This window comes from Calypte anna, chromosome 3, assembly GCF_003957555.1.
Source record: "Calypte anna isolate BGI_N300 chromosome 3, bCalAnn1_v1.p, whole genome shotgun sequence".
In the NCBI taxonomy this organism is placed as follows: domain Eukaryota; kingdom Metazoa; phylum Chordata; class Aves; order Apodiformes; family Trochilidae; genus Calypte; species Calypte anna.
Genome location: NC_044246.1, coordinates 15,287,072 through 15,313,124, shown reverse-complemented (window position 1 = coordinate 15,313,124; position 26,053 = coordinate 15,287,072). Strand labels below are relative to the sequence as shown.

Genomic DNA, 26,053 nt, shown 5'->3' with positions numbered 1-26,053 from the left:
TTTTTTTCTTCTCTATCTAAAATTTCTGCTTCAGAAAACCTCAGGATCATAATAAAGAATAAAGCTAATATGTAATGAAATTAAAAGTACAGTGTTTCCAAAACCAGATTGATGTTTATAACAAATAATTTTTCCTCTCTTAAGGTGCTGTGGAAATGAAATATGCCTTTTTTTTCTGTTTATGGTGCTACCAGCAAGATTGGTGGTGGAGCTGGCTCTGCAGGCACCAAAAATACATGTGGATCTGTACAGATGTCCCTAGCAAAAAAATTCACTTTGATTTGGTCCAAGCTGTAATGACTTCACAGATGTGCAGGTTGTCATTTGGTAGAGCTCCTAAAATATTCATCCCACTATTCAAAGTAATTTTTCTAAAATTGAGAAAAATACATGGAAAAGGAGAATTTAATTACTATATCTATCACTCAAAAAGTCATAGAACATGTAGAACATTTTGTTGATAGTATTGTAGCTCTTTTTAAATATGTTGGTCTAGTTGAAAAAAAAGTGGACAATTTTAGAATGTAAAAAAGCCCTTTTTCAGGGCTAAAACAAGAAACACATGTTGCTAATGCAACATATCAAACACATAGAATCACAGACTGGTTTGGGTTGGAAAGGACATTAAAGACCATCTAGTTCTAAACCCCCTGCCATGGGCAGGGACATCTCCCAGGAGACCAGGTTGCTCAAAGCCCTATCTAGTCTGGTCTTGAACACTCCCAGGGATAATGATTTTCTTCCTAATACCTAAACTAAATCTACCCATTTTCAGTTTAAAATCATTACCCCTTGTCCTATCATTACACATCCTTGTAAAAAGTCTCTCTCTAACTTTCCTGTAGGTCCCATTCAGGTTCTGGAAGGCCTCTATAACAATATTACATAAGAAAGATGTCAAAACATAAAAATTTATTTTGATATTAATCTTAACTGAAATATTCACTTTCAGCACAATAGGCTAATTTCAAGTGTATAGATAACTCAGGTGCCTGATGTGTCGGTCATTTCTTATATTAGTAAAATTTTTACAACTGCATCTTCTGTTGAAGGGAACAGATTCAGACTCCTACAAAGAGAGGGAAATGCACAGCCTGTTTCTAATATGCAGTGTTTAATGTAAACTGCACAATACAGTGCATGTATGTCCTTTTTTATGAGAAGTAATCTGAAGTGTGTGATTTCAGCACAGGCAAAAGTGAATCTTATTTATTTAGAAGTGGCAGAACCATTGGGTGGGTCTCCTAAGGTTACTGTGGGTTTGACTACATGTTTTCCTCTGTATCTGCCCCTGAGCTTCTGCCAAGCCTACCATGCTTCATTTCAGGCTCTCTCTTTGTACCTACTAATTAAGGACTTTGGATGTGTCTGGGTACTATACAATCAAATGTGATCCCATGGGCAGCTTTAAAGAAGTGGCTGAAAACAGGAGCTGGAAATTATTTTTTTTTTCTTTTGACACATCTAAGCTGTCATACATGAAATGTAAAAAAATTTCCATAATAATAATTGTATCAGAACATGAGAAAAATCTGGTTGTGTCAATAGATAAGACTACTTCATTTCCCACTTCTAATGGCTGCAGACATTTTGTTCGTGTTAAGTAGCCTCTGAATGCTCTCTCTGCTCCCACTTTGAATTTGGTAGCTCTACTGCTCATTGACTCCTTTAAAAAACTACAAAAGCATAATCAGGTAACACAAAAGTAGGGAACACTATAAATCATTAAAACTAGTGCAGATATTTTATAGTATCTTGAAGCCGTGCCCTATAGACTGAGAAATAATTTTAATCCAGAACTAAGAGAAACAGAATCAAACTCTCTTATCTGAGACTGACACATCATAGGAAATATGTGCTCTGTCATGTCAAGGTGAATTCTTATTTACATTTTTCTTTTATCCTGTGATTCTCACTGCCATTGTGCTTCATAACGTTTGAGTGGTAGAAAACTAGTGTACTAATTTTCCAGGAGAGAAACATGAGGGAAAGAGACTTGAATAGTAATCCTGAATAGTTTCTATCTTTTCACATTAAGATCACTCTCTAAGGTTCAGTTTGGTATCAGACTTACCACACGTCAGTAAAGAGTGTAAAATTCTGACTCTCACTGGGGATTAAAGGTCAAGTTGTTTTGTTTCAAAAGTAGAGCTATTAAAAATATATAGCTGGGTTAATGTGGAAAATATTTTTCTTACCTGTATTGTTAGCTGATGTTTCTTAAAATAATGAAACTGAAGAAAGTCAACATCAAATTCAGCTATCATGTTGCATTTGGAGTTTTGTTGTTGTTCTGTGGTCTTGGACAATCTTAAAATAGCATATTTCATCTTGTTTTAAATTCATTTTATGCTTAATTTAATCTTTGGCTTGAACTAAATTTCAGTATTTGCATTACTTCTCCTGCAGAGAAAAATTAACTAATGTAAAAACCTGCCTCTAATGGAATTTTTGTAAATGGTTGTGTTTTGGGTTTTTTTTTAAGCATTCCAGTTGAACTATATAAAAATTTTTCAAAGTTGGCATTTTATGTAAAATTGCATTTCTGATCTTCTATTTTAGTAATCTTAAAGCAATCCCTGGTTTACTGATCACATTTCTTCTAACAATATTCATTGCAGTAGAAATGGTACTTGTCTTTGATTCGTGTCCAACATTCTCCTGCACGTTTGTTATTGGTCATTTGCAGTGGTCAGCTTAGTGGAGCTTTCTCTCTGTAAATTATTTGAGCATATGGAATAGTTTGTCTTGTCAATCAATTTTATTTGGATAAAATTATGCCTAGATAACTGACTAATCTACCAGTCATTCAAGGATTTGCACAGTAGGAATTTTCACTTGCAGAGTGCAGTCCAACCTACCCAGATCAGTGTTCAGTACTACAATAAACATGCTCATAATCTATCATAGAATAGGCTGGGTTGGAAGGGACCTCAGAGATCATCGAGTCCAACCCTTGATCAACTACCGCCACAGTCACTAGACTATGGCACTGAGTGCCATATCGAGTCACTTTTTAAATGTCTCCAGGGACGAAGAGTCCACCACCTCCCCAGGCAGCCCGTTCCAATGTCTGATCACCCTTTCCGTGAAAAAATTCTTTCTAATAGCCAATCTGAACTTCCCCCGGCACAATTTAACACCATGGCCTCTTGTCTTACTGAGAGTTGCCTGGGAAAAGAGCCCAACCCCCGCCTGGCTCCATCCTCCTTTCAGGTAGTTGTAGAGAGCAATGAGGTCTCCCCTGAGCCTCCTCTTCTTCAGGCTGAACAGCCCCAGCTCACTCAGCCTCTCCTCATAGGATCTGTGTTCGAGTCCCTTCACCAGCTTGGTTGCCCTCCTTTGGACCTGTTCGAGGACCTCAATATCCTTCTTGAACTGAGGGGCCCAGAACTAAACACAGTACTCAAGGTGTGGCCTTACCAGGGCTGAGTATAGGGGCAGAATCACCTCCTTGGACCTGCTGGTGACGCTGTTTCTGATACAGACCAGGATGCCATTCTTGGCCACCTGGGCACACTGCTGGCTCATGTTCAGCTTCCTGTCAATCCAGACTCCCAGGTCCCTTTCTGCCTGGCTGCTCTCCAACCACTCTGTCCCCAGTCTGGAGCTCCCCATGGGGTTGTTGTGGCCAAAGTGCAGGACCCGGCACTTGGCCTTGTTGAAGCTCATCCCATTGGAGTCAGCCCATCTCTCCAGTCTGTCCAGGTCCCTCTGCAGAATCCTCCTGACTTCCAGCTGATCAACACTTCTCCCCAGCTTGGTGTCATCAGCAAACTTGCTGATGATGGACTCAATCCCCTCATCCAAGTCATCAATGAAGATATTGAACAGGACTGGGCCCAGCACTGATCCCTGGGGGACACCGCTGGTGACCGGCCGCCAACTGGAAGCAGCCCCATTCATTACCACTCTCTGGGCCCGGCCCTCCAGCCAATTCTTAACCCAGTGCAGAGTACGCTTGTCCAAGCTGTGGGCAGCCAGCTTTAATCATCTCAAGAAATGATTAAGTTTACCTTTTTTCCCCTCCTGTTAATAAACAAAGAAACTCCAGAGACAGAGAAATTAAGTTAGGCCAGTGTTTTATTTAGGTCATTGAGTTTGAATATTCTGGTTTTCCTTTTAGGGTTTTAACTTCTTCCAAAGTCTGTGTTGCAGTTCAGCACTGCAGGGGTACCGTGAACAACCTTGTTTTATGTCTTTCCCATTTTTGAACTGCAATATAATGAAGGTAGCCATATGTAATACACATGCTTCTAATGAAGAATTTAACCGAGTTGTACAGTGGGGGAGTATTTGCTGTATATTGGTTTGGGATTTGTTTTCCTATTTTTAAGTATTTATCCTTTGTTAATTCATTATTCCCAAACTCTGTTACATCTACTTTTTTCCATTCTGAACAGATGGCTATAATAACTTTAGGGATCCTGGTAAAGATGTAATAAATTATGGTTACATGCAAACACTTCTAATACATTAATTCTCTTGAAAAGTCTTACCAAAAAAAATGTGTATCATTTCATTTGGAAGTGTCCACAGTTCCATTTTTCTTATTTGATAAGTGGCAATACAGAATAGCACAAACAGGTCAGCAGTCATTGTAAGCATGAAGACACAATTCACACTGCAACCTGATACTCTTCAGAAAACCCTCACCTGAATGAGAGCTTTCCTTGAACCAAGGGGACTTTTTAGTCCTATTGATTTTAGTGGAAGAGTTGGCAATTCTTGTCCAATAGAGCACTTAGTAGGAGTGGAAAGTCAGTTTTCTGCTCTGAAAATGTAGTTTCTGCAAAACAGAAATGTGGGCAGATATGTGGACAGATGCTTTTCTCATCAGAGCAAGTGGTCTGAATATCTATTCCCAAGAGTTTGCCTTTGTTGACAGTCTTAATGTTCCTACCTCAGAACTGCTCAACTTGCAACCTTAGTTCTTCTCTCCTGGAGGGTTGTTTCCAATTCTTTTTTCATGTTGTACTGACAGTGTCTGGCATGAAGGCTGCTGGAACACCCTTGGAGCTCTCATACCAGGACCAAAATCTGGTCATAAGGTGGGGTTGTAAGGAGACACTGTGTACTGCCTTCTGACAGAGGAATCATGTTTGATCACTTGTGGCTACAAAATAAGGCCTAAATTTATAAACTTCCATGCTCTTACCTACTCAGATATAGTCCTTGAGTAATCCCAGTGGATGATATTTAACTTAAAATTGCATTCAGCCTATAATTTCTCTGGTAGCAGTTGAGCATCCAGTGCTACATTATACCCTACATGTTCCTGTAACTTCTTTTTAATTAAAAGTTTGTGAGACACTAAACAGTTGTTATTTAGGATGGCTGTAAATAGCATTTTTTATGTCTAAAAGCATAAAATAAACTATCTCTAAATTAGTTGATGATAGAATAAGGTGTATAATATCTGCCAGGGACTTCATTGATATGCAGGCTTGTACCTGCTGGGGGCATACAACTGGTTCTTGAAATCACTTTAATCTTTTCATGTCACCTCAAAAAGTATTGACCACATCCAAAAGCACAATGTATTTTGAATTATTACTTATTTTGAGAGTTTATGCCTTTTTCAATGCTACAGCAAGCTTTTTACTTCTTGGTCATCTCAGATCTTGTTGCTCTAGTTCAGAGCTTGTGAGCCATTACTGTCATTCTTTCTAACCTACCCAAGTTTGGTCAGACAGCTGTATTTTGAGCATTTTAAAACAGTTGCTTAAGAGAATTGAAACTTTCTGTTTAATGTGGAAGTTGGTGGAGTGCACTGGGTAGGAGTATTGACTGAAATCAAAACTTCAGTGAGATTATTCTTAAACATTTAAATTCAGAATGTGGAAAAAGCCTGAATTTTCAAAACATTTTAGCTGTTTTAATTTGCTGTAAACATCATGTTGTGAGTTAGGCATACTTTTTTTTTATTATCAAAGCCAATTTACACAACCTAATGAGAAAGCTATAATTTAGGTGATGCAGAATTTATCACTTTGCAAGGCAACCCTGCCAACTGGGGTTTCATTAATGGGATCTCAAGAAAATTGTATGTTTTTTTCTCATGATCTGAATCATTTTATGGTAATGATTATTCCAGTTCAGATTGTAATGACTTGATAACACATTTCCTGGAGCTCATCCTGTAGGATATGATGCTTCTTCCTTGGATAATAATTTTTAAATATTTATGTTGTAACACTATGCCACAGCATTAAAGAAAGAAAGAAGAAATTGTTTGGCCTGTAAGAGCAAAACAAATTGTTTTCTATGAGCCTAATAGTTTTAGCTGAACTATTTGACCACCTTGTCAAATATGTATTATCCTCAGAGTTTCTCCTCTCAGTTCTACTTTTATTCATAGAATATGTATTTGTCTATATTGGTTTCAATTTACAGCTAGAGAAAACCAGAAATTCACTAGCACTTTAATTTCAAAAGATCCTATAAGCTCAAAAGATCTTATTTGTTTGAAATAGGCCCAGGAGAAATAGCATGACAATCATGTCGGTGCACCTTGGTACTTGGAGGCCATTTGAAAGAAGGTGAAGCTACTTTATGAATTTACAGTTATTTAAGGAAAAGTAAACAGCATGATTAAAGATACAGTATCATCCATGGAGAAGGAATAATCTTCATTACCAACCAGACTGAAAACACAACCACTCCGTCAAGCTTCCAATGTTTCTTGCAGTCTTTTACAAGTACTAACATTGCTATATTCCCTTATTACCATCCTAAACATCTCTGCCATTTTCATAGGCTGGATCATTCTGTAGCTTTTTTATGTTCATATTATGCTGAGGTGCAGTCTTAATGGTCCTTCTTAGGCTTCTTTCCTTGGATACCATTTTCAGAATGTGATTGTTTGCTACTTCATATATTTCAGCATTTTCTTAAAGTGAACTGTATAAACCAGAAAATTTTCCTTTCACAAGGGTTCTGGGGATCTATTTTTGTGTGCTTTGTTTGGCTGTACAAATTTGCTGCCTGGCAAATGATTATCAGATTACCTTTAATTTTGGTTGATGCATTTCTGCCAGGCAGAAGCAATAATCACTGTAATAGTTTTGTTTTCCAAACTTCAACAGTTTTTGCTTATATTCTCAAAGGCAGCACATTGCCAGGAGGGTCAAATACTTCACATTGGAGCGTTACCTACGAATAAGGGTGTTTCATTGTTTGGTTTAGGCTCAGCCATTAATTTTGTCCAGGTTTTCTGCACTTAGTACAAACTTTTCCTGCAACAAAAGCAATTCTAGAGGGTCAATTCAGGCTGCATGTTAAAATTAGTGTTGGTGATGGCATGAATGTGCTATGATACTCAGCTTGCGAAGCTGCCTGTTTTTCTTCAAGGCAAGCATTAAACATGAACATTATATTCTCAGGTCATCATCGCAGAAAAATATATTTTTCTAAATCCTCTTGCTCCTTTGGATCACACAGAAGTGAAGGCTGCACTCTATCTTTCTTTGATTTTCTTATTCAAAAAGGGTGGAGCATTTCTGCGTGCTTTGCCATTCAAACATTCCTGGTGGTTCTATTTTCAACTCAAAATTTTTAAATTAGCAACAGATGTGCTGAGTCTTCTGACTGAAACAGAGGGCAAATTTTTCTACCGTATTTTGAATAAAGTTTTTTAAACTTTTACTGATTATTGAAACCTGATTGCTAGTTTTTGGTACCAGTCTTTACTGTAAACAGTGTCTTAACCCACAGAAATGTCACTGAAGTCAATGGGGAGTACTCCTGATATTATGTGTGATGAGAGGCAGCAGTAACTGTAAAATTCACTTTATACACCTCCATAAGGTTTATTGCATATCCCAAACCTGCATGTTTTGTTACTATGTCATCCCTATTTACACTAAAGCTGCAAAGCAGGTAGTCTGGCAAAAATTGGGCTACACACATATGTATGTTATTGGTAAGCCTGGTCCATTGGCACAAAATGTATAGAAAACTCTCAGGCAGCAGAAGTCCCAGAAAACTATGTGCTCTTGTACACAATGGAATTGAGAGTCTCAGTGTCTCTGGAGCAGGAAGGACGGTTTTTGAATAAGACAGAAGGTAGATTATAGATGAAAAAAAAGCACTAATCAAAATTTGATGTCTAAGTTCCAACCATGAAGTTGAATTAGAAGTGGAGATATTTTACATTTTCATGTAGTTTGAGTTTGACAGTCCACCTCCTTTCTGCTCCTGAACTATCTTCATCCTGTAAGTCATTTAAGTGCCAGTCTTATCCTTTCTCCTTACTTATTTATTGACATACATGTGCTTGTGATAGCACAGATGCTTCTTTATGAATGGTGGCACAGATGCCTGATATGTTGCTTGGATCTGTAGAGAACCTACCAATGAGAACCAATAAATAATAAAGACTGTAATACTTTTCCACAATGATTTTTCAAAAAGATTTGAAGGCCAGCTAGGTCTTGACCTTCTGGCACACAGAGGGAAACAAACACTAAATTGAAAATGTAAAAGTCAGGAAACAACCATTTTGTTGGTACAATACATGCTGCAATTAAAAAGGGGATGAAATGCATCCACTAAGGGAGATGAAACTTATACATAACTAAAAGACGCCTGAATTTTTTTCTTCCAAGAATACTGAAAATATTCAACTTATGTTTGAGGGCCAATATGAAACAAGGATAAAAGCAATTGTATTGGTGTTGTGAAAATACCTCTGGCTCACACTCAAGAACATTTCACATATTTTAAATTTTCAAAGTTTGGGTTTACTTATGAACATTTTAAGCTGTCTCAAGAAATTAAATAGCCCAAATATTCAAACTAGATAAGTGAATTAATTTGTCAGGTAAAAGAAATCTTTTAATCTTTTGTCAAAATGCTTTCCCATTGGTGGAACACTGCTCTTAGAATTCTGGGTGCTTTAGGAAGGTAAATAAATGCAAAATGTCTGTCTTTTGGTGACTCTGAAGTAGTCTGGTTTTTTTTTTCCTTGGTGCAGGAGGGAAGATGTCACTTGGATGTCAGGAAGCTTTTGAACTTTTCAAGCGGGACTATGCTGACAATATAAGCATTGAGGACAACAAACATCTTTTAAAACAGAGGTGAGTGTCAGAGCAAGATACAGCAGGAGGGAGACATCTGAGTGTTCATTATGTGTGTGGAATTATTACGAGGTAGGAATACATAATTTTGCACCAGACATCCCACCCTTCTTTTGAGATTGTGGTACAGAAACTTTGCCGTTGCTTACTGGGGATATTTCATGTTCAAAGAGAACTGGGTGGCAACAGAACAAAAATCTGGATAGAATATGAAAGTAGCATGAGGAATCTTAGTGCATCTTTCCTCTGTTTTTTTTTCATCTTCTTTTCATAGCCATGTTGAAGCAATGTGGTAAATGGCATTCATGATCATGAATTATCTTGAGGAAGTAAGATCCATGTGACTGGATTGATTACTGCTATTTCCATTGTAAAAAATACTTTACTGGCTTCTACACTGAGTTGGACAGTAAACTGGGAGATGTTTAACATATGATTTTTTGTCTGTTGTTCCTAACTATTTGCCAGGCGATTTTAGCTTCTCTCTGCCAGTTTTGCACTCAAAACCAGAAATAATACTTTCCTCCTCCACATTTATTGTTAATGCTGGCAAAACAGTTCAAAGTCATCAAGTGAAGATGATGAGAATGGCAAAATATGGAAAACGTGAATTTTTATAAAGCAGATTTTAAACATCTCAAAAATTAAGCTACCAACACTTGTCTATGTTGACTGCTCAACTGAGCTGTTTTCAGTGTCAGTTTTCCAGGTGTTAACCCTTCTTGCATTGCAAGAGAAATACAAGGATTAATATAAATACAAAGATTAGAGATACCAAAAGCAGATTTCTCAATCTACCCTTGTGACTAACATTTCCCCTAAGAGTTTGGTATTTTTTTTGTCCTGGGGTTTCATCCTCGTCTAGGTTTCTTCTGCTTTCTTAATACACAATTTTCCCATTGCATAGGCATGAATGACATTGTTTACATTGTCACTGTGTCTTATACTCATTTACTTAAGTGAAACTGAGGCAAGAAATGATCCCCACATCTCTGATTTATTGAAGGTCTTGCTATTTATCACTTTTCTGAGCTGGTTAACTTTCTACCTGGGTCTGTAATTTAACCACAGGAATACAAATTGCCAAGATGTTGGAAGTATGTAAGAATTTGCCCACAACAACTGGATATTTTGTAATGCCTTTCTTCTGATCAATATACAAGATGATGCCACATCACTCTATCATTGCGTAAGGTTACACTGCAGTCATTTCTGGCATTGCTGTCTAGTGAGAGGAACATTTCATGGTCACAGCATGATAATGGAAGCAATACAGTTCTGAGTCATGCCCTGAATTTCCTCTAGTTAATTACAATTCTTCCATATTTTCTCTGTTTGTTATTGCTGTGAAGAAAGCCAGTATTTCCTTCTGGTTTGAGAACATGTAATAGAGATGGGCAGAACCCACAAAGTTTGACACCAAATTTGCTTTCCATAAAGAACAAAGAGATTCAGACTAATGCCTTGGGTAACTCCTCTCTAATATGCATCAGCTGATTGCTGAAACCAGTGTTAATCTGAATGTTGATACCCTGGAGCAAGACAGTTTTCCCCTGCCAGTTGCAGTCATTTTATCTAAGTCTATAACTCCAGGTTTACTGAGTTCATTAAAATGGATTTATAGCAAGTCCAGTCTGTTAACTTGGAATGCAGCCTCTGAACTACCAGTTACACAAAAGCTCTGTTACTGAGCCAGTGTCCAAATTGCAGAGGAAGAAGTGTGTGGACACCACATGTTTAAAGATTACCATTTCTTCCCTTTTTATGTAGGCCTCTCACGTTAATAATTTTGCTTATAGTTGCATAACCACTTCAGTCATACCACAAACTGTATTCAGTTCAAAAAGTGCTTATTTTTAGCTGTCTTGATTTTTCCTTTGGGTAGATTTTCTCAGCTTGCTTATTATATCATTCTTATATTAACTGAATGGTGAACTGTCAATGAGCCTAGTTGGAAGTTTGACTGTGAAGGTCCAAACTGGTGCTTGGCCTTTGAAAATATTTGTATTTTCAATATTTGTAACTCATACACATACGTTACCCATATAATTTTTCGGTAATTACCTGTTTATAAGCAAACCAATCTAATCAGGTGATTAAATCAACTGCTGAAAAGCATTTGTATTGTTTAAAAAATATATAAAAGAAATATTGTTTTTAACATGAAGCTGGTCACCTACTGCTTCAGAGCTCTTTACAGGGGAGCTCTTTACTGTATTATAACTCAGTACCATTTCTGAATTTAAAAAGTGAGAAAACTTAGGTAGTTAAGGATACTTGCTCTCTGAAGCTCATTTACTGGCTTATTGTTCAAGTAAAACTCAATAGATTCAAGTTACCTTTTTAGGACAGTTGCCCATGAGAAGTAGCTTTGTAAGATAAAAAAGATAATCTTCCACAGCTTAGTTTGCACGTCAAACAAAACAATTCTTTTTTGATTTTCTTCTGTAGATTAGCAACTGCTGCCCTGTTAAGGAAAAAAAAAAAAAATATATATGTATATATATACACACATATCTCTGTGTGTGTGTGTGTGTGTTTATATCCAGACAGAATCAGATTTCTGAAATTTGGACTTCCTATAATTTACTTTCTGATAATTTAATAATATCCTAGTTGTTAATGCAACCGTGTTCTCTTAGCATTGCTTCTCTGAGGAGAAGAATGCATCTCATTTTCTGGTGAAATATACTACCAAGAAATCTTCTCAGATGAGCCACTCCAGTGTAGTGCATGAAGCTTTTAAATCCCACCCTAGTCAGTATTTCTAGTAGTAAAATTCTACTCAGCTAATAGATGGGATATAAATAAAGGTTCTATTTTGTTCTTCTCCATTAATTTTTTCCACTTTCTTCTTTCCTTGCTTCCTGTGTTTCAGCTTGATAGCAGCTAACTTGTTTTTTCCATATCTATGGATGAGTTTCATGGAAAGGATGAGTTTCACTTAGGTCACTTGTTGTTGTAATTTCCAATAATTAAAAATGCATGGATTTTCATTTATTTCACTGAATGTCTCCATTCTCTGACTGGACAGCCTCTGAGTTTGTCTTGGTTTACATTATGAGTTAGAGATTTGTCAAAATGTTTATTTTTTAATTACTTGCATTTGCATTCAAAAATGAAATCTCTGCAAAAATATTCTTGTTCCACTGGAATTAGTGGGTAAATTAACTTTGAAGTTTCATCATGAAATATTTATTTTGTAGGTAATAGAAGCCATGATTTGGCAACTTCAGCCTTTCTGTGGAGCAGTCTCCATGTAGGACAAATGTAAACCCTTTTCAAATAATAATGTTATTGTTCAGTCATCACTGTTCATTGCAATATCACCTTTATGCTAGACAATACCACCTTTTATTAGAGAAGTACCAGAAATAGGTTTTTCCTTTTCAATATTAGAGTCAAATATTACATCTTTATCTGGTTTATTTTGTTTGACTGTGATTCATAGTCACAGATGGAATATGTTGGACTGCCATAAATTAATGCCAAATTTCAGTGTATTGTAGCTGGTTACAAACTGTGGTGTTTCAGAAAAAGATGCATGGCCCATTCAAGTGCTGGCAGTAACCTGTGAATAGTGGCAGCATAGTTAGCTGGCACCAACTTGTCCAGCTAAATCTCTGTGTGAACATGAATCAGAGTTAATGATCAACAGGAAATTTGCCACAATAATTACTAAGCAATTGATGAACTCAGTGTTTGGCTCATGGGTGCTGAGAGAAAGAGAGAGAGGTACTTTGGGGTGTTTCCCTTTGATCTTTACACAGTCTTCAAGGCCTGTTTGTGTACTCTGAGTCACCATGAGTGGAGAAAGCTCATTTAAATGCCTCACAGATGCTTCAGTCTTCTTCATGCCTTCTTCATGTAAGGAACAGTAAGTGCTGAGAAGCACTGCAGCTTCAGACATTCCCCCAGGTTGAATCCAACCCCAAAAGCAAGCGTCTGTGAGTGGGTATGAATGCAGGCCCTTGAAATTCTAACTTCTAGTTTTACAAGGAAATGGACTAATTGAGAAAGCATAATTTTCCAAACCCCGCCTCCTCAGGGGAAATTCATATTTCTTAACTCTGTTTTGCCATTATTTCAGTTATATAGAAATACAATGTGTGGATTCCCTCGGTTACTTTGGCTTGACCAAGACTCTTCCAGATCAGCTGAAGGATTGCTTAACAATTAAATATTACAGTTTTGCTTCCATATTCAGCAAGGTGCAACTGGTACATATCCCAGTAACTATGCAGAATTTTGTGTCAAGCTCATGTCCTGCAAAAAATTATATAGTGCAACATATCATCCTACTACATTTTAAACTATTGCAATTTATAATATTACAAGATACTTCCTTTAACAAACCTTGATTCCCTTAGAGACTCATCAGACTTTGCCTTGGTAGATTGAATTGACTGTCATGCTTTTTGCAACAGAATATACTTGGCATTTGAAAGCCTGATAGTTATGCCATTTGTCCTAAACAGTTTTATTTAGTAATATATAATGTCATTTACTAATAAATATAAGAGAATAATAATGACAATAACTTCTGACAAGATCAGAAAACTGACTTAAAAAAAGCACAAAAGAAGGCATCAAATTCTAGCAAACTGTAGGGAATGTAGAAAATATAAATTATTTTGTAAGGCTCTGTAGGCAGCTGGTTTATAAGGATATACTTAGATATGAGACATTTCCTGAAGAGCAATACAGAGAGTGGGCAGGATGCTTAATAACAATAAAATGGGAATATTTACATACCATCTGAAGGCTTGATTATTGGAATGTAGTAAGGCAGTTGAGAGTGAATTAATTTAGAAACATACTTGGTGGGAATTTCATATTTAAAAAAAAAATAGTTTCCAAAGTTTCCAAAGCATTATTCATTGATTTGTTTTGATCCTTCTCAGCCTGCTCATTGCTAATTATTTGCATGTCTCCACATGGCAGCTTCTGCTTATGTCAGTATTTAAGCAGTAGCTGAAAGTTTACTTTCACATAAGGACTATCTGTAGAAAAACAGTCATTGGTTTTCTCACACTTTCTTGGTTTTGTTTGAGAAGTTTGTAAGTGACTGGGGCATACATTTTCACACAGCACAGTGATGTTCAGCAATATGCAAAATATAAGCTGAAATTTGGAAATTCCCACTGAGCAGAAGTTCTAATACTTCTGAATGTTTTGTTTTCATCTTGCTTGGATTTTTTTTCTTTTACATAGCTGCATGTTAGCACATTGTAAGTAATGAAGCATATTGAAATTGGCATTGCAGTGTAATATGTATATTTAAGAGAATCCAGTTGTTAGAATTGAAATAATATTTTTTAAAACTTAGAAAGTCAAATCAAAATGGTTTGTCTGTGTGGTAAACCTATTTGCTGCATTGCTTCTTTCAGAAATGTTTTCTTTTAAAGCAGAAAATCTTTTCTGATAGAAAATTGTTTCCAACTAGTTCTACTTACAAATCAGATGTAGTCCTGAATAATTCTGTATTTTATTATGAACAACTTCTTTAACAAGTTCTTTAGAATAATTCTACATCATTATGCTTTATTGAAAGGTTTGCTGAAGCTAAATCCCTTGGAGAGAAAATAAATGAAGTGAGAAACAAGATAAGTAAGTACATGTTAGCTTCATTTTACCTTTTAGCTGATAAAATCACAGTATTCGGAGGGTATGGGAAGAGATTCTAGTTTTTAATAGAAAAAGATCAATGCATTATTAAGATTAAGTTCCTACTTGATTTCTGAGGTCTGTTGCTTCCAAGCCTGTAGCTTCTTTCCTAAAAACTGGCTATCCAGGTTCTCTGTTAGCTGTGAAACACAGTTTTGTGCTCTGTCCCTGGTGTCCTTGGAGAAGGTGTCCATGTCCTCTTTTATGCACACATTCAGGTGAACCAAGTACCCTCAAGCTTCCACATAGGGGCTTTCAGGGACTAGATTTTAAAGCAATCTGGCATCCAGGCATCTTGGATAGACCTTACTCTCAGTTTCTGCCCCCTTATTTGTTGAATGGCATCAGCACAGAAGTGGACAATGAAGTCATTATTATCACTTGTATTATAATAGCAGTTGGCTTCTGGGAAAAGATAAAAATCTCATGACACTACTGACAAGTGCTCTTTATTTCACCAGAACCATGATTATATTCTTCGTGGTTAGGAATTGTAGCTACTGCCAGATTTGTTTGGGTACACCTTTGGGTACACCACAAGTCCCTCAGAGATATTATGCAGTGTATTTAAAGTTATGCCAGCTGTGAGGAAAGCCTCAGCCATGTTGGCACTCTGTTTTCAAACCACAGCTCAAAGGATGTTTGGAAGGGATCCAGAACCAGAGACATCAGGTGCTGAGCCCTGCCACTGCAACATTCTGAATTCTGGGTTATTTTTAGAAGATGTGACACTTGAATCAACCTTCCTTCTCTCAGTTGGCTCATTTATCTCCTTCAGATTGGACAGAACATAAATGTCAGTACAGAACTGGTGCATACATATCCTCAGATTGTATGCAAGTATAATTTCAATATCCTACTATGGGTCTCTCCAGTATCCACATAAGCTCACTGAATTCCTATCAAGAAGGCTTTTTGCCCTGGTAAAATTTCACTACTATGGAGAACAGTGTGTGTTATTTTCCAAGAAGCAGGAAACATCTCTAAGGCAAATACTGTCTGCAGTTTTTGAGCAATGGTGTGCACAGGTTTGAATGTGAGCCATTGTATCAGGATGGCTCTTTCTCTGCCTCTGCATTATTCTCATTTACTTCTGCCTCTTAGATTTACTTGTCTGTGATAAGCCCAAGAGATGGCTTGGCCTTAACAATATAGATCCAAAGTCAGCACTGAGTGTCAAACTTGCTGAGGTTGAAATCTGTTTTGGATCAGGCATAGAGAACACCAGCAATAAGCAGCCACACGCAAGCACATCTTTCTCAGTGCTGTGGCTGTGACTGCACTGCTTGAAGACAGGAGCCTAAGAGCCACCTTACAGACACATTATATCTGTTGCTAATGCCCTGGGGGAAAAACAAATATTGGGAGAGTGTGGGAGACAGTAGAAAAAGTTGTGGGATATGTGCCAGTCCTGAAGGTACCTCTTACAGTGTCATTTTGGGACAAGACTTGTGTGGTCTGTAAGTCCCTTGAGATTTGCAGGAGTCTGTGTAGCTGCTTTCAGAAATAATGCAATTAAGCAATGTAGATGTAGCTTCTCAGAACTCTTGTTTCCATGGATCCCAGCAAAATGGAAAAGAAATCCTTGGTTTGGACTGAATCACTGTGGGTTTTTCCCCAGTAAGTTAGGCAAAATTTCTGATAGCTGTAGTGCAGTAGAGTGTGGCTTTTGCTGCAATTAAAAGCATCTGTTTTAAAATTTGGTTTAGGTTAAGTTCTTCAGTGTTAGAAGTGAAACTGAAGTATATTTGGGGAGCATGAATGATACAAGAATCTCAGTGCATATTTGTGTGTGTATGTAACGTAAAAAACCAAACTCATCCCTTCAACAAAACAAGCAGCTGTATAACCAATTGGTACTGATGCACTGAACTTGACAATGCTTATATGCCTCCTGTAGCAGACTGTAATAGCTTGTAGACCACATGAATATTGAAAACATCCTTTATGAATCAAACTAGAAATGCCTCCATAGTTCTAAGAAAAATTGCACAAAATTACACATTTTGGTTTTGTTTTGGTATGTAAAGTGCAGTTACAAGCAAAGTGTTTCCAAATTGAAAATTAATTCCATTACTCTCTTTATTTTTTAATTTTGGTAGTAAAATGGAAAAATAGTATTTTAATTTAGTTCATACAGTAATCGTATTGTATAAGCAAGAGATTCTATCCATGTTGTATCCTTTTATATCTGTGCTGATCTCTGTAAATTACGCAGATCTACACTGCTTTGTAGATGGTTTTTAAACACTGATGTCTGAGGCTTGAAAGTGATGCAATTTTTTTAGTGGGAGGTATCCCTGCCCATGCAGGGGTGTTGGATCTTAATGATCTTTAAGTTCCCTTTAACTTCAACCATTCTGTGATTCTATGAATATGACACTTTCTGTGTTACTCTATCTCATGCAATTACACAAGTTTAATACTTCAGCAGCCTGAAACAGCTTTTCAGGTGTAGTGAAATGAGGCAATCAGGTGTGGCTAATTACGAGGTGGGAGGCATGAGCTTGTGCTAAGCCCACCTGTGCCCAATTAGGGCTGACCCCAGCTGTGCATGAGCAGGATTGGGGGGCCAGTAAAAGGTGAGTTTCAGAGTGCATGCCAAGCTCACTCTCGAGCAGTCGCAGGAGAGGTTAGCTGAGTCTGGAGCAGAAGCACTGAACAAGGCTAACCAAGTCTAAAGGCAGCAAGTTTGGAGCACTGTTTGTGCACCTTGGCAAGAACACCTGTTTGACTTTGAAGTGCCGTGCCCCAAGAAAGGTTTCGTCTGCTACGTTCAGGTAAGTCAGTGTCATAGCATCTATACTCAGAAAACCATTAAAGATGCTAAGTAAGGTTACTAACCTGCCAATCCTGTACTAAAAATGTGGTAGGAGAAATAAGACTCATCTGAGGCCTGAAACTAGATCTTTAACTTACTTTTAATGTTGTTTTAGTTTCCTTAAGCATTCTTGGCTGCCTTGTTGTGCACAAGCAAGAACAGATCCCATCAATATCAGTTTCTTTGTTCCTAAGTTACACTGAGTAGTATAAAGCATATGCACCACTGAGGACGTAGTGCTCACTGCATGCAGTCTGATTACATTCTGAGACAGTGGCAGCAGTTGGCTGTAACTTTTATATCATAAATACCCTTTCATTCTGACTTAGAAATATTAGCTCTTTGCAGTAAAAAGTACACAAAATACTCCAACAAATTCTCAATTACACTAGCATTTCAAAAACATCAGGAAGTTAGGGCTGGAAAAAGAAATTTGCAGTAAGATATTCATGGTGGGCTTTTGCTGGTAATATTTCTTGCATAAGAAGATTAAGGGAATCAATGTCTAGATGTAAGCTGGAGTTTTAAGTGTAGAATGACTATAGTATCAGAAAAGAGACACTGTGGCTAGCATGCCTCTTTGCTACTATACCACATATGCCTGGGTTCTATCTCCTTTTATGTTTAATAGCACTGCTGTGAATACAGATATTTTAAAATTATTTTTAAGGAAAATAATACGTATGTCTTAGCTTTTTCATAATGCTTAGTTTTCACAATAAACTCCTAGAAATAAGAAGATGGACTTCATTGTAGGATGAAAATTGTCTCTTCTGATACTTTATAAATAAAACAAAAAAGCAGCATAAACAGAGGGAAGTGTTTCTACGCCAGGACATTTTAGTGATCCTTTTTGCTGCATTATCACACAATCCTCTGTATAGGCACAAATAAAGGAGCAGAGGGCTTTGGTGCAAGCTTTGAGGGGCACTTCTTTTTGAAAGCAAATATACTGCATGAATGCCCCATCAAAAGGCAGAGAAATGCAGGATGGACTTTGAATCTATAGACATGTCTGGATTGGTTTGAGTGAACTGTTCAGAATTGTTTACATATGACTGGGGAATATACTCAAGGACAAGTCTTTAAGACAAATGCAGAAAACCAACATGAGTAAAACTGGAAAGAAATAACTGAGAGGTCAGGGAACTAACAAGATCTCTGTAACCAGCATAGGAGAAATAGAAAGTGAGACAGCACTGACATACAAGTAAATTTTTGCCTTTATAGTCCAACATTAAGAACTTTAAAAATTTTTATTTCACAGGCTCAAAAAAAAAAAGTTTCTTTTCTTGTGAAAATACAGGCTGTGCTACTGCAAACACTTTTGCATTGTATGATTTCCAAGAGTTGGGGTATGCAACAGCTATGGATCTTTCTGGTATTGCTGGAAAAGACATAGTAAAAAAAAAAATTGATGCTGAGTCCAAATAATTGATTTCAGATTAGTGAAGGAGTATAATCTCTTCTTTCAAAAAGCAGAGTGATGTCTAACATTTCAGTGTCTCAATCTTTCAAGCTGCAGTGACACCTGTCCAGCCACACTCTCAGTCTGCTTCCTCAGAAGAACAGGTGGAAGAAGTATGAAGAAAACCTTGTGGGTTTTGATAAAGATGGGGAGATCACTTATCAATTAGCATCACAGGCAAAATAGACTAAAGTTGGAGAAAATTAATTTATTGTCAATTAAAATAGAGATAGATGGTGAGAGACAAAGAACCTCTGAAATCCAAACTTCTCTCCTTATCAAGGTTGGTAGTAGTTTTATTTCTAGAACACTGTTACCAAAAAGGTGGTTCTACACCATTGCCAAGAACATTCTGTCTGAGTGGATTCTGACAGTAAGGAAAAGTCTACATCTCAACAAACTGGAAAGGATTAAATAACAGCATATAGGCCCAACAGCTGCTACATTAATAATACAACAAATTAGATTTGGGGGACTTAAAAATACTGTTTTCAGTGTAAATTACACTGAAATTAATTCTGAATTTAGTGACTAGAAGTTGCCTTCATACAAGAATGTGCTATGTGTTGATGCACTGAAGAGATGAGTAAGGATTTCCAGTTCCTCCCTATAAATGTCTGCGTGATTTGAGGTATTTATACCACTATTAGATTTAGCTTTTTCCTAAAGGAAAAAAAGCATACTAAATGGTATTTAATGCCCAAAGGGAAGCAGCTGTTGTTTTTAGTCTGTCCAGAAATCAGCTAACATTATGATTGAAGCTGGGAGAGGAAGGGTAAGCTCATGTGGGAGTAATAACTGTGTGAGGAAACAGGCACTCTCGGAATTAAAAGGGGTAGGTGGGTGGATTATATGCACATGATGTTGATGGTGCAGCTATACCCACAGGAATGCTGAGCTGTTGCACTCTGCCTCATTTTGAACTCTGATTTTAGTGCACAGCATCCTAGGATACCAAGGCAAATTATAATCTCGTTAGTGAGGACATGTCCTAGTATTGCAAAGCAAAATTAGTGAAGAGTCTTCTTGTAATTTGCCTGCAAATTGTTTAAATACTTAACTTGATGTATCACAGTTAATGGAGCTCTACACTCAAATGATGAGGACTGGAGAACCCTGAGGACAAGACACAGCAGTGCTTGAGGATAATACTGATTCTGATTCACTGCCTTGTACCTCCCACTGCTCAGTTAGAAGTAAAACCTAATCCGAACATAAATAATTTAAAACCTGAATTTATAATCACCTTTTTCTCTAGGTACAAGACCCTATGTAAGTATTAACATGTAATTATTTTCTTATGATCACTTAATCTCCCCATGGAGATAAGCCAAGCAGACCTACTTTTAAAAGCCAAAGAATGTCTCTTGCAAGGTTTTTTCTTAACTGTACAACTTTATGAAGGGAACTCACATCAACCTTTTCCTATGGTTAAGAAATGGAACAAGCTTGTGATGTTTCTCAGGCAGAAGTGGTCTGAGAACACTCTGTTGGCTGTGTTGTATACCTACATTGTTTTAGCTTCATGTGCAGGCAATAAATTACTTTGAAAAAGGAGAATCTGTTGGTTAAGAACTAGAATCCCAAGGATGACATTAGGAATGTTATGCATATTTTAGGCCATGATTATATGGACTGAAAGAATTCAGGGAAGTCATGCATGAGCAAAAACCATTTTTTAAACTTTTGCTGAATAAGTGTTTTTACTTAGGAAGGATAGAATTTTTCTGTTAGAGAAAGTTCCATGCTTGACATGGAACCTAAATGAAAATAAAATGCAGTGATGATATGCTATATGGAAAAAAAATTCATCAAAATCAATGTGTTGCTTTCTTAAAGCTCAATACTATTAATAGAATTAATTACTTATTTTATACTAATAAAAATGCTCTGAGACAGAGGCATTAGCTTACTGGACATTGTTTCAACCTTGAATGAAGTGAGGCTATTACAAGGGAGAAATTAGTGTACTTTGAAATGCATTCCATTCTTTAGTGTAATAGTCTGAGATACATTTTTTTATGGAAATAAACACTGAGAGTTCATAGCTCCTGATTAGTATAAATTCACTGTTCTAGTTCAATTCCAGAAAATATCGAGTACTTACGCAGTCAAAGATATGATAAATGTGCTCAGTGAATTTTACTGGAAATTACTAGTGCAGAAGAAAAATGGCAGGATTGTGTTTAAACAGGGATTGGGAAACTCCACGAAGAAAACTACATTCCACAGGCAGATCTGGTTCATATGAGATGTAAACAACTTATATATAAATGAATCCAGTATGCAGATTTAATGAACAGATATTTCATTAATATCATTCCCCAGCATTTCATTCCTCAGGTAGCTTATTTCTAATACTGTTCTTAGCAGAGATCTTTAATTCTATGGAACTTGAAATCTTGAACTCCACACTCAAAAAAACATCTATCTGAGGTCAATTTGAGTTCTACTTGTGTAAGGACTGAAAATGATTTTTTAGACTATATCCACATTTAGCTTTGTTTTAGTTGATAAAGGGCAACACACATTTGATATAGTAGTAATCATAGAATGACTAGGGTCCGAAGGGACCTTAAAGATCATCTAGTTCCAACCCCTCTGCCTGGGCAGGAGCACCTTCCACCAGAGCAGGCTGCTCAAGGCCCCATCCAACCTGACTTTGAACCCTTCCAGGGAAGGGCCAGCCACAGCTTCCTTGGGCAACCTGTTACATTGTTTTAAACAGTCAAAAAATATCACTTGTACTGTGAAATATATTGCAATATGCATCCCTTTTGTTGTCTTCAAAGCTGCCTTCTTGGACCACATTCACAAATACATCCAACTTTATACCACTGATGCTGCTCAGCCTTCTGATGTTGAGAGCAGGCCATGCTCTGATGCACTGGATGTGCTCAGCCAGTTACTTTAGGAGCATCCTCTATTTAAAAGGTGGTTATCTTTAAATTATATTTAAATATCTTTAAATATTTTCCCATTTTTGGTCTAAGAAATGATGGGACAGGTATGACATGGTCTTTCAAGTGCTTTTTCTTATTTTGCAAGCAAGTATTTCACTCTATGAAGGTGTTGCATACTGCCCTTAAACATTACACTGAATTCTCTGTCATGAGAAACAATTTACAAGAACAGTAGGAGAACTTGCTCTTCTTCACTATTGATCTTCTTCTTTAATCCGAGTCAGTTCTTGGTGTGGAAAGCTCTCTGAGAAGCAAGCATTGACACGTTCATCAATACCTGACATTAAAAACCTAAGGGTCTCATTTCTTCAGAGACAGAAGTCTGAGCAGTGCAGTGCATCTAACATGCTCAGGATATGGTGTGCAACCCATCCAGCCCATCCTGTTGGTATCAAAAAAACTGTGTGTGCACAGGTGACTTTACAAAGCCTGATCAGTCTCATGCTGTCTGTTCTGCATGCAAAATGATGTATGTGTCCAGGATTTCTGGCTGCCTGGCAGCTGCTGCCCCAGCTCATCTGCTTCATACCTGAGACATTCCAGATGAACAGCCAAATCAGTGAGCTAGAACCAGCTCAAACAGTAGTTTATAATGAGAAGTAGGAGATTTGGCAAGTACACATGAGTGTAGACTGGAAGCTCTCAGAAAAAAAAGAGATTTCCTGCCTACTGCTTCACCACTTCTGTTCCAGTACTGGGATAAAGAAAAATAAAGTCTCAGTACACTCTCATCCCCACTGATTTCTTTTCTCTGGGGGGAAGCTGCTTGCCTATTGGGAATGTCTTCTGCCACTTAATGGGGAGTCAGTCTTGGTTTCAGGACACAACAGCTGTGTCAGAAAACAAGACACAAGTAGCATTTCTACCATATTTATTCTCTAGTGTGTAGCTTTGCTGTTTACTGCTGAGGGATGCCACTTATGACTAACATAACAAAGCATATTAGCTCTGCAAAACCTACAGCCATCTGTGAGAAAAACAGAAGAGAAAACAGGCCGTGGGGACAAAAAGTCCCCCAGATGTAATTTCCCAGCTGGGTTGTTATTCAATGTGGCCCAGTGCCTAGAAGCCCCAGCCTGTTTCTGATCTCCAGGTCAGTTTCAAAGCAATTTTGTAATAAATGAGGCATGTTTATGTGTCCACCAAAAATAGCAGTAGCTGTTAAAGCTGAAGCCATTCGGCATGGCTGACACAGTCTTCAGATTCTTTCCCCTTAATTTCTTGGCCCAATGGTTTTGCAACCTAATGCTGAAAAAACATAATTCCTATGTGTTTGTTTTGGATAAATATCTAATTATTGAGCCATTCTTACTTTGGAATCTGTTTTTTAAATGTTACGTTTTGATTTTTTGAATCAGGGAATTGAAAACACAGAAAATCAGCTGAGTATCTGTAGACTTTATTTTCTTAACCACCCTGTCACCATCTGCAATTTGTTCTGTTAGAAATGTGTTTTGCAGGATTCTGCATCTTATTTTTATATTTGGTTACCACTTCTTCCATTTTGTTTTCTTCTTCCTAACTTATTTCCTTCTTTCCATGATGAAATGCAACTTACGTTCACCCTGATCCTGTTAAGGTTCTTTTTCTAGCAGTTCTCAACTCACTTCAGGCATGATTTCTATGGCTAAGTTTAGCCAGGGATCTGCAGAGCACAGTATGAAAATGCTGTGATCTCTCATTGCATCTCTCATAAGCTCTCTCTCAAGGTGCTATAATGCAGAATAGATGTCATGCACATCACACAATCCTGGCAGAGAGCTACGAAATGGTAACTAGTTGCTACCATCTTGGGGCAGACTATAATGAAATTGCTTGAAGGTCAGTGAAAGGTTCACATTACTAATTTCTTATCTTTTTTTTTTTCTTTTGTTCTGCTCCCTTTGTAATCAACAAACCGTATTTTTGCTGTACACAACAATTTGTGCTCACAATCTCAAAATTCACTGCAATGTGAGCAGGGTTCACATTGTGTTGGAGTAGGGTGGTTACATTTGCATAGTGAAATTCTTAACACCCTTTGATTAAGCACTGAATAATAAAATAATAGCTTTAGCTGAATTATAGTCTCCATAAAACTGATAGTATGATGTGCAATCCAGAAGAAAAACAGACAGGAACATAAACTCTGCTATAATAGCCTATAAAGCACCAGTTGTGCCCTTCTGAAATCAGGACATCTTTGCTATCTTTACTGTAGGAGATGTAAACTTTATAGATCTAAGTCATCCCACTACAGAGGCACACCTAGATTGATGGAAACCATAATATAGCTGTCTGTTCTGCTACTGCTCCAGCATGGGCTCATGCTTGGACCATTGTCAGAGAAGACAGAAGGAAAGGTGTGATTACTGTGTCTCTGTCAGTCCTTAGTTGCTGTAGGATTTGTCTTTCCTGCTCTGTTAGAGCTGAGGCTGACAAGAGAACCAGGGAGCCCTTGCAGCTCTCTGGCAGCTTTTCTCCTTTTCTGTACCTCCTCTAAGAAGGGGCTACCATCTTCGGCAATATGAAATCATCTTTGTAGCAGCACTCAGGAAGCTTGTTTTGGAAGGTACAAGTCTTTTGGCTTCATTGGCCAATGCATATGTTTATGCCAATACTAAATATTGTCCATTGTTTCAGAGTAGTTTACATATGTTTGGTTTTACTTTCAAACAATAGGCAATGCCCCTGGGTGACTGCATAAGCTGAATGGGTCCTTAGAATGAGAAAACATGATTTGTCAGATGATTTATGCAGAAAGTACCAAACTGAATGAATTCATTTTAACAGCTCCGTTACGCTCCCCTGATGTGCTATTCTTTAAACACAGAGACCTTATTAGTTTAAGTCACTCCAGGCTTAAGATGTTAATGTTTTCTTTGGATCCGTGTTGGAATCTACATATGTGGAAACATTTTCCTTTTCTAATTATTACAAATGATGTTCTGTTCTTTAGAAATAGAAGTATTTTCAGGGGAAAAATTTATGCTTAGGAAGAAACCAAGTAAACACTTTTTAGGTCAGGTATTCACTAGAAAACTAATAGCAAATGGACCAAGCTTATTGGATTTAACCAAGCTATAAACTGCCATGTCTAGAAACTTGAAAAAGTACCTCTCAGGAACAGATTTTATTCTTGTAGCCTGTCTACAGACTGAAAACAGGTAATCGTTGCTGGATTGCTACACTGCATTATGCTGTTTTATTATGCTAAAAGTCTAATAAATTCGTAGGTGATTCCATTAAATTTACTCTTTTAAAGAAAATATGCTAGAAGATAGTTAATGCTACATTATACGTTTGTGTTTTTTTAAATCTTACACTCCTTTCCTAGATCATGCCTGTCTTTTGTACTGGCTGGCCCCAGGGTTTATGAGTGAAGACTCAAATCTTCAAATTCTGGAGGACTGCACATTCTCTTCTTCAGAGTATCACTATCAGAGAATAATACTCCTTCATCAGGGTGTTATTTTCCATAGAATTTTGTAGTTCATTTGCACATCTGGACAGCATTCATTCAGACTTGCTGTACAGTTGTACCTTCTTATGTGTATTGAAACACAATAGATGTGTTTTTCCTACTCAAACTAGTTCCTAAGTCATGTAGGACTAGTGATGTCACCACAGCTGGTTATGAGTGTTGCAGCAGGAGTAAAATCAACAGAGAATAGCTGTGTTACGAAGATATTCTCATGCCCTTTAGGTAAGGAAATACGTGTGCTCAGAGCTGTTGACATCATTATGCCACTTATATAGAATCAGGCTGCATTTTAAGTTGCTGAAGAATTAAAAAAGCAGACAGGGTTATCATCCACAACAGTAAATATATGCTGTATCTTTATGGGAAGCTATTTCAAATTTTACTGGGACACTAATATGTGTCTGACACTCAAAAAACCATTTCTCAAATGTTTGGTAAATATATTACAAAGAAATGTGCATTAAAAAATTGAGTTGTAGACCCATTCTCACTCTGACCTTGTATCCATTACCCGAAACCTTAACATGCCCTCTAACCATGGTAAAGTATCTAAACAACTCTGGCTCCATATTTTTATTTTTAAGTCTTCTT

General features: G+C 37.3%; 1 protein-coding gene across 1 annotated transcript in view; it reads left to right on the top strand.

Annotated features, from left to right (window-relative positions):
• Nucleotides 1-26,053, top strand: part of KIF6 (kinesin family member 6) — a 145,553-nt gene that overhangs the window by 81,282 nt on the left and 38,218 nt on the right. The window contains exons 14-15 of the mRNA XM_030447857.1: nucleotides 8,978-9,080; nucleotides 14,635-14,690. Coding sequence (XP_030303717.1) covers nucleotides 8,978-9,080; nucleotides 14,635-14,690 — 159 coding nt within the window. The remainder of the gene's footprint in view (nucleotides 1-8,977; nucleotides 9,081-14,634; nucleotides 14,691-26,053) is intronic.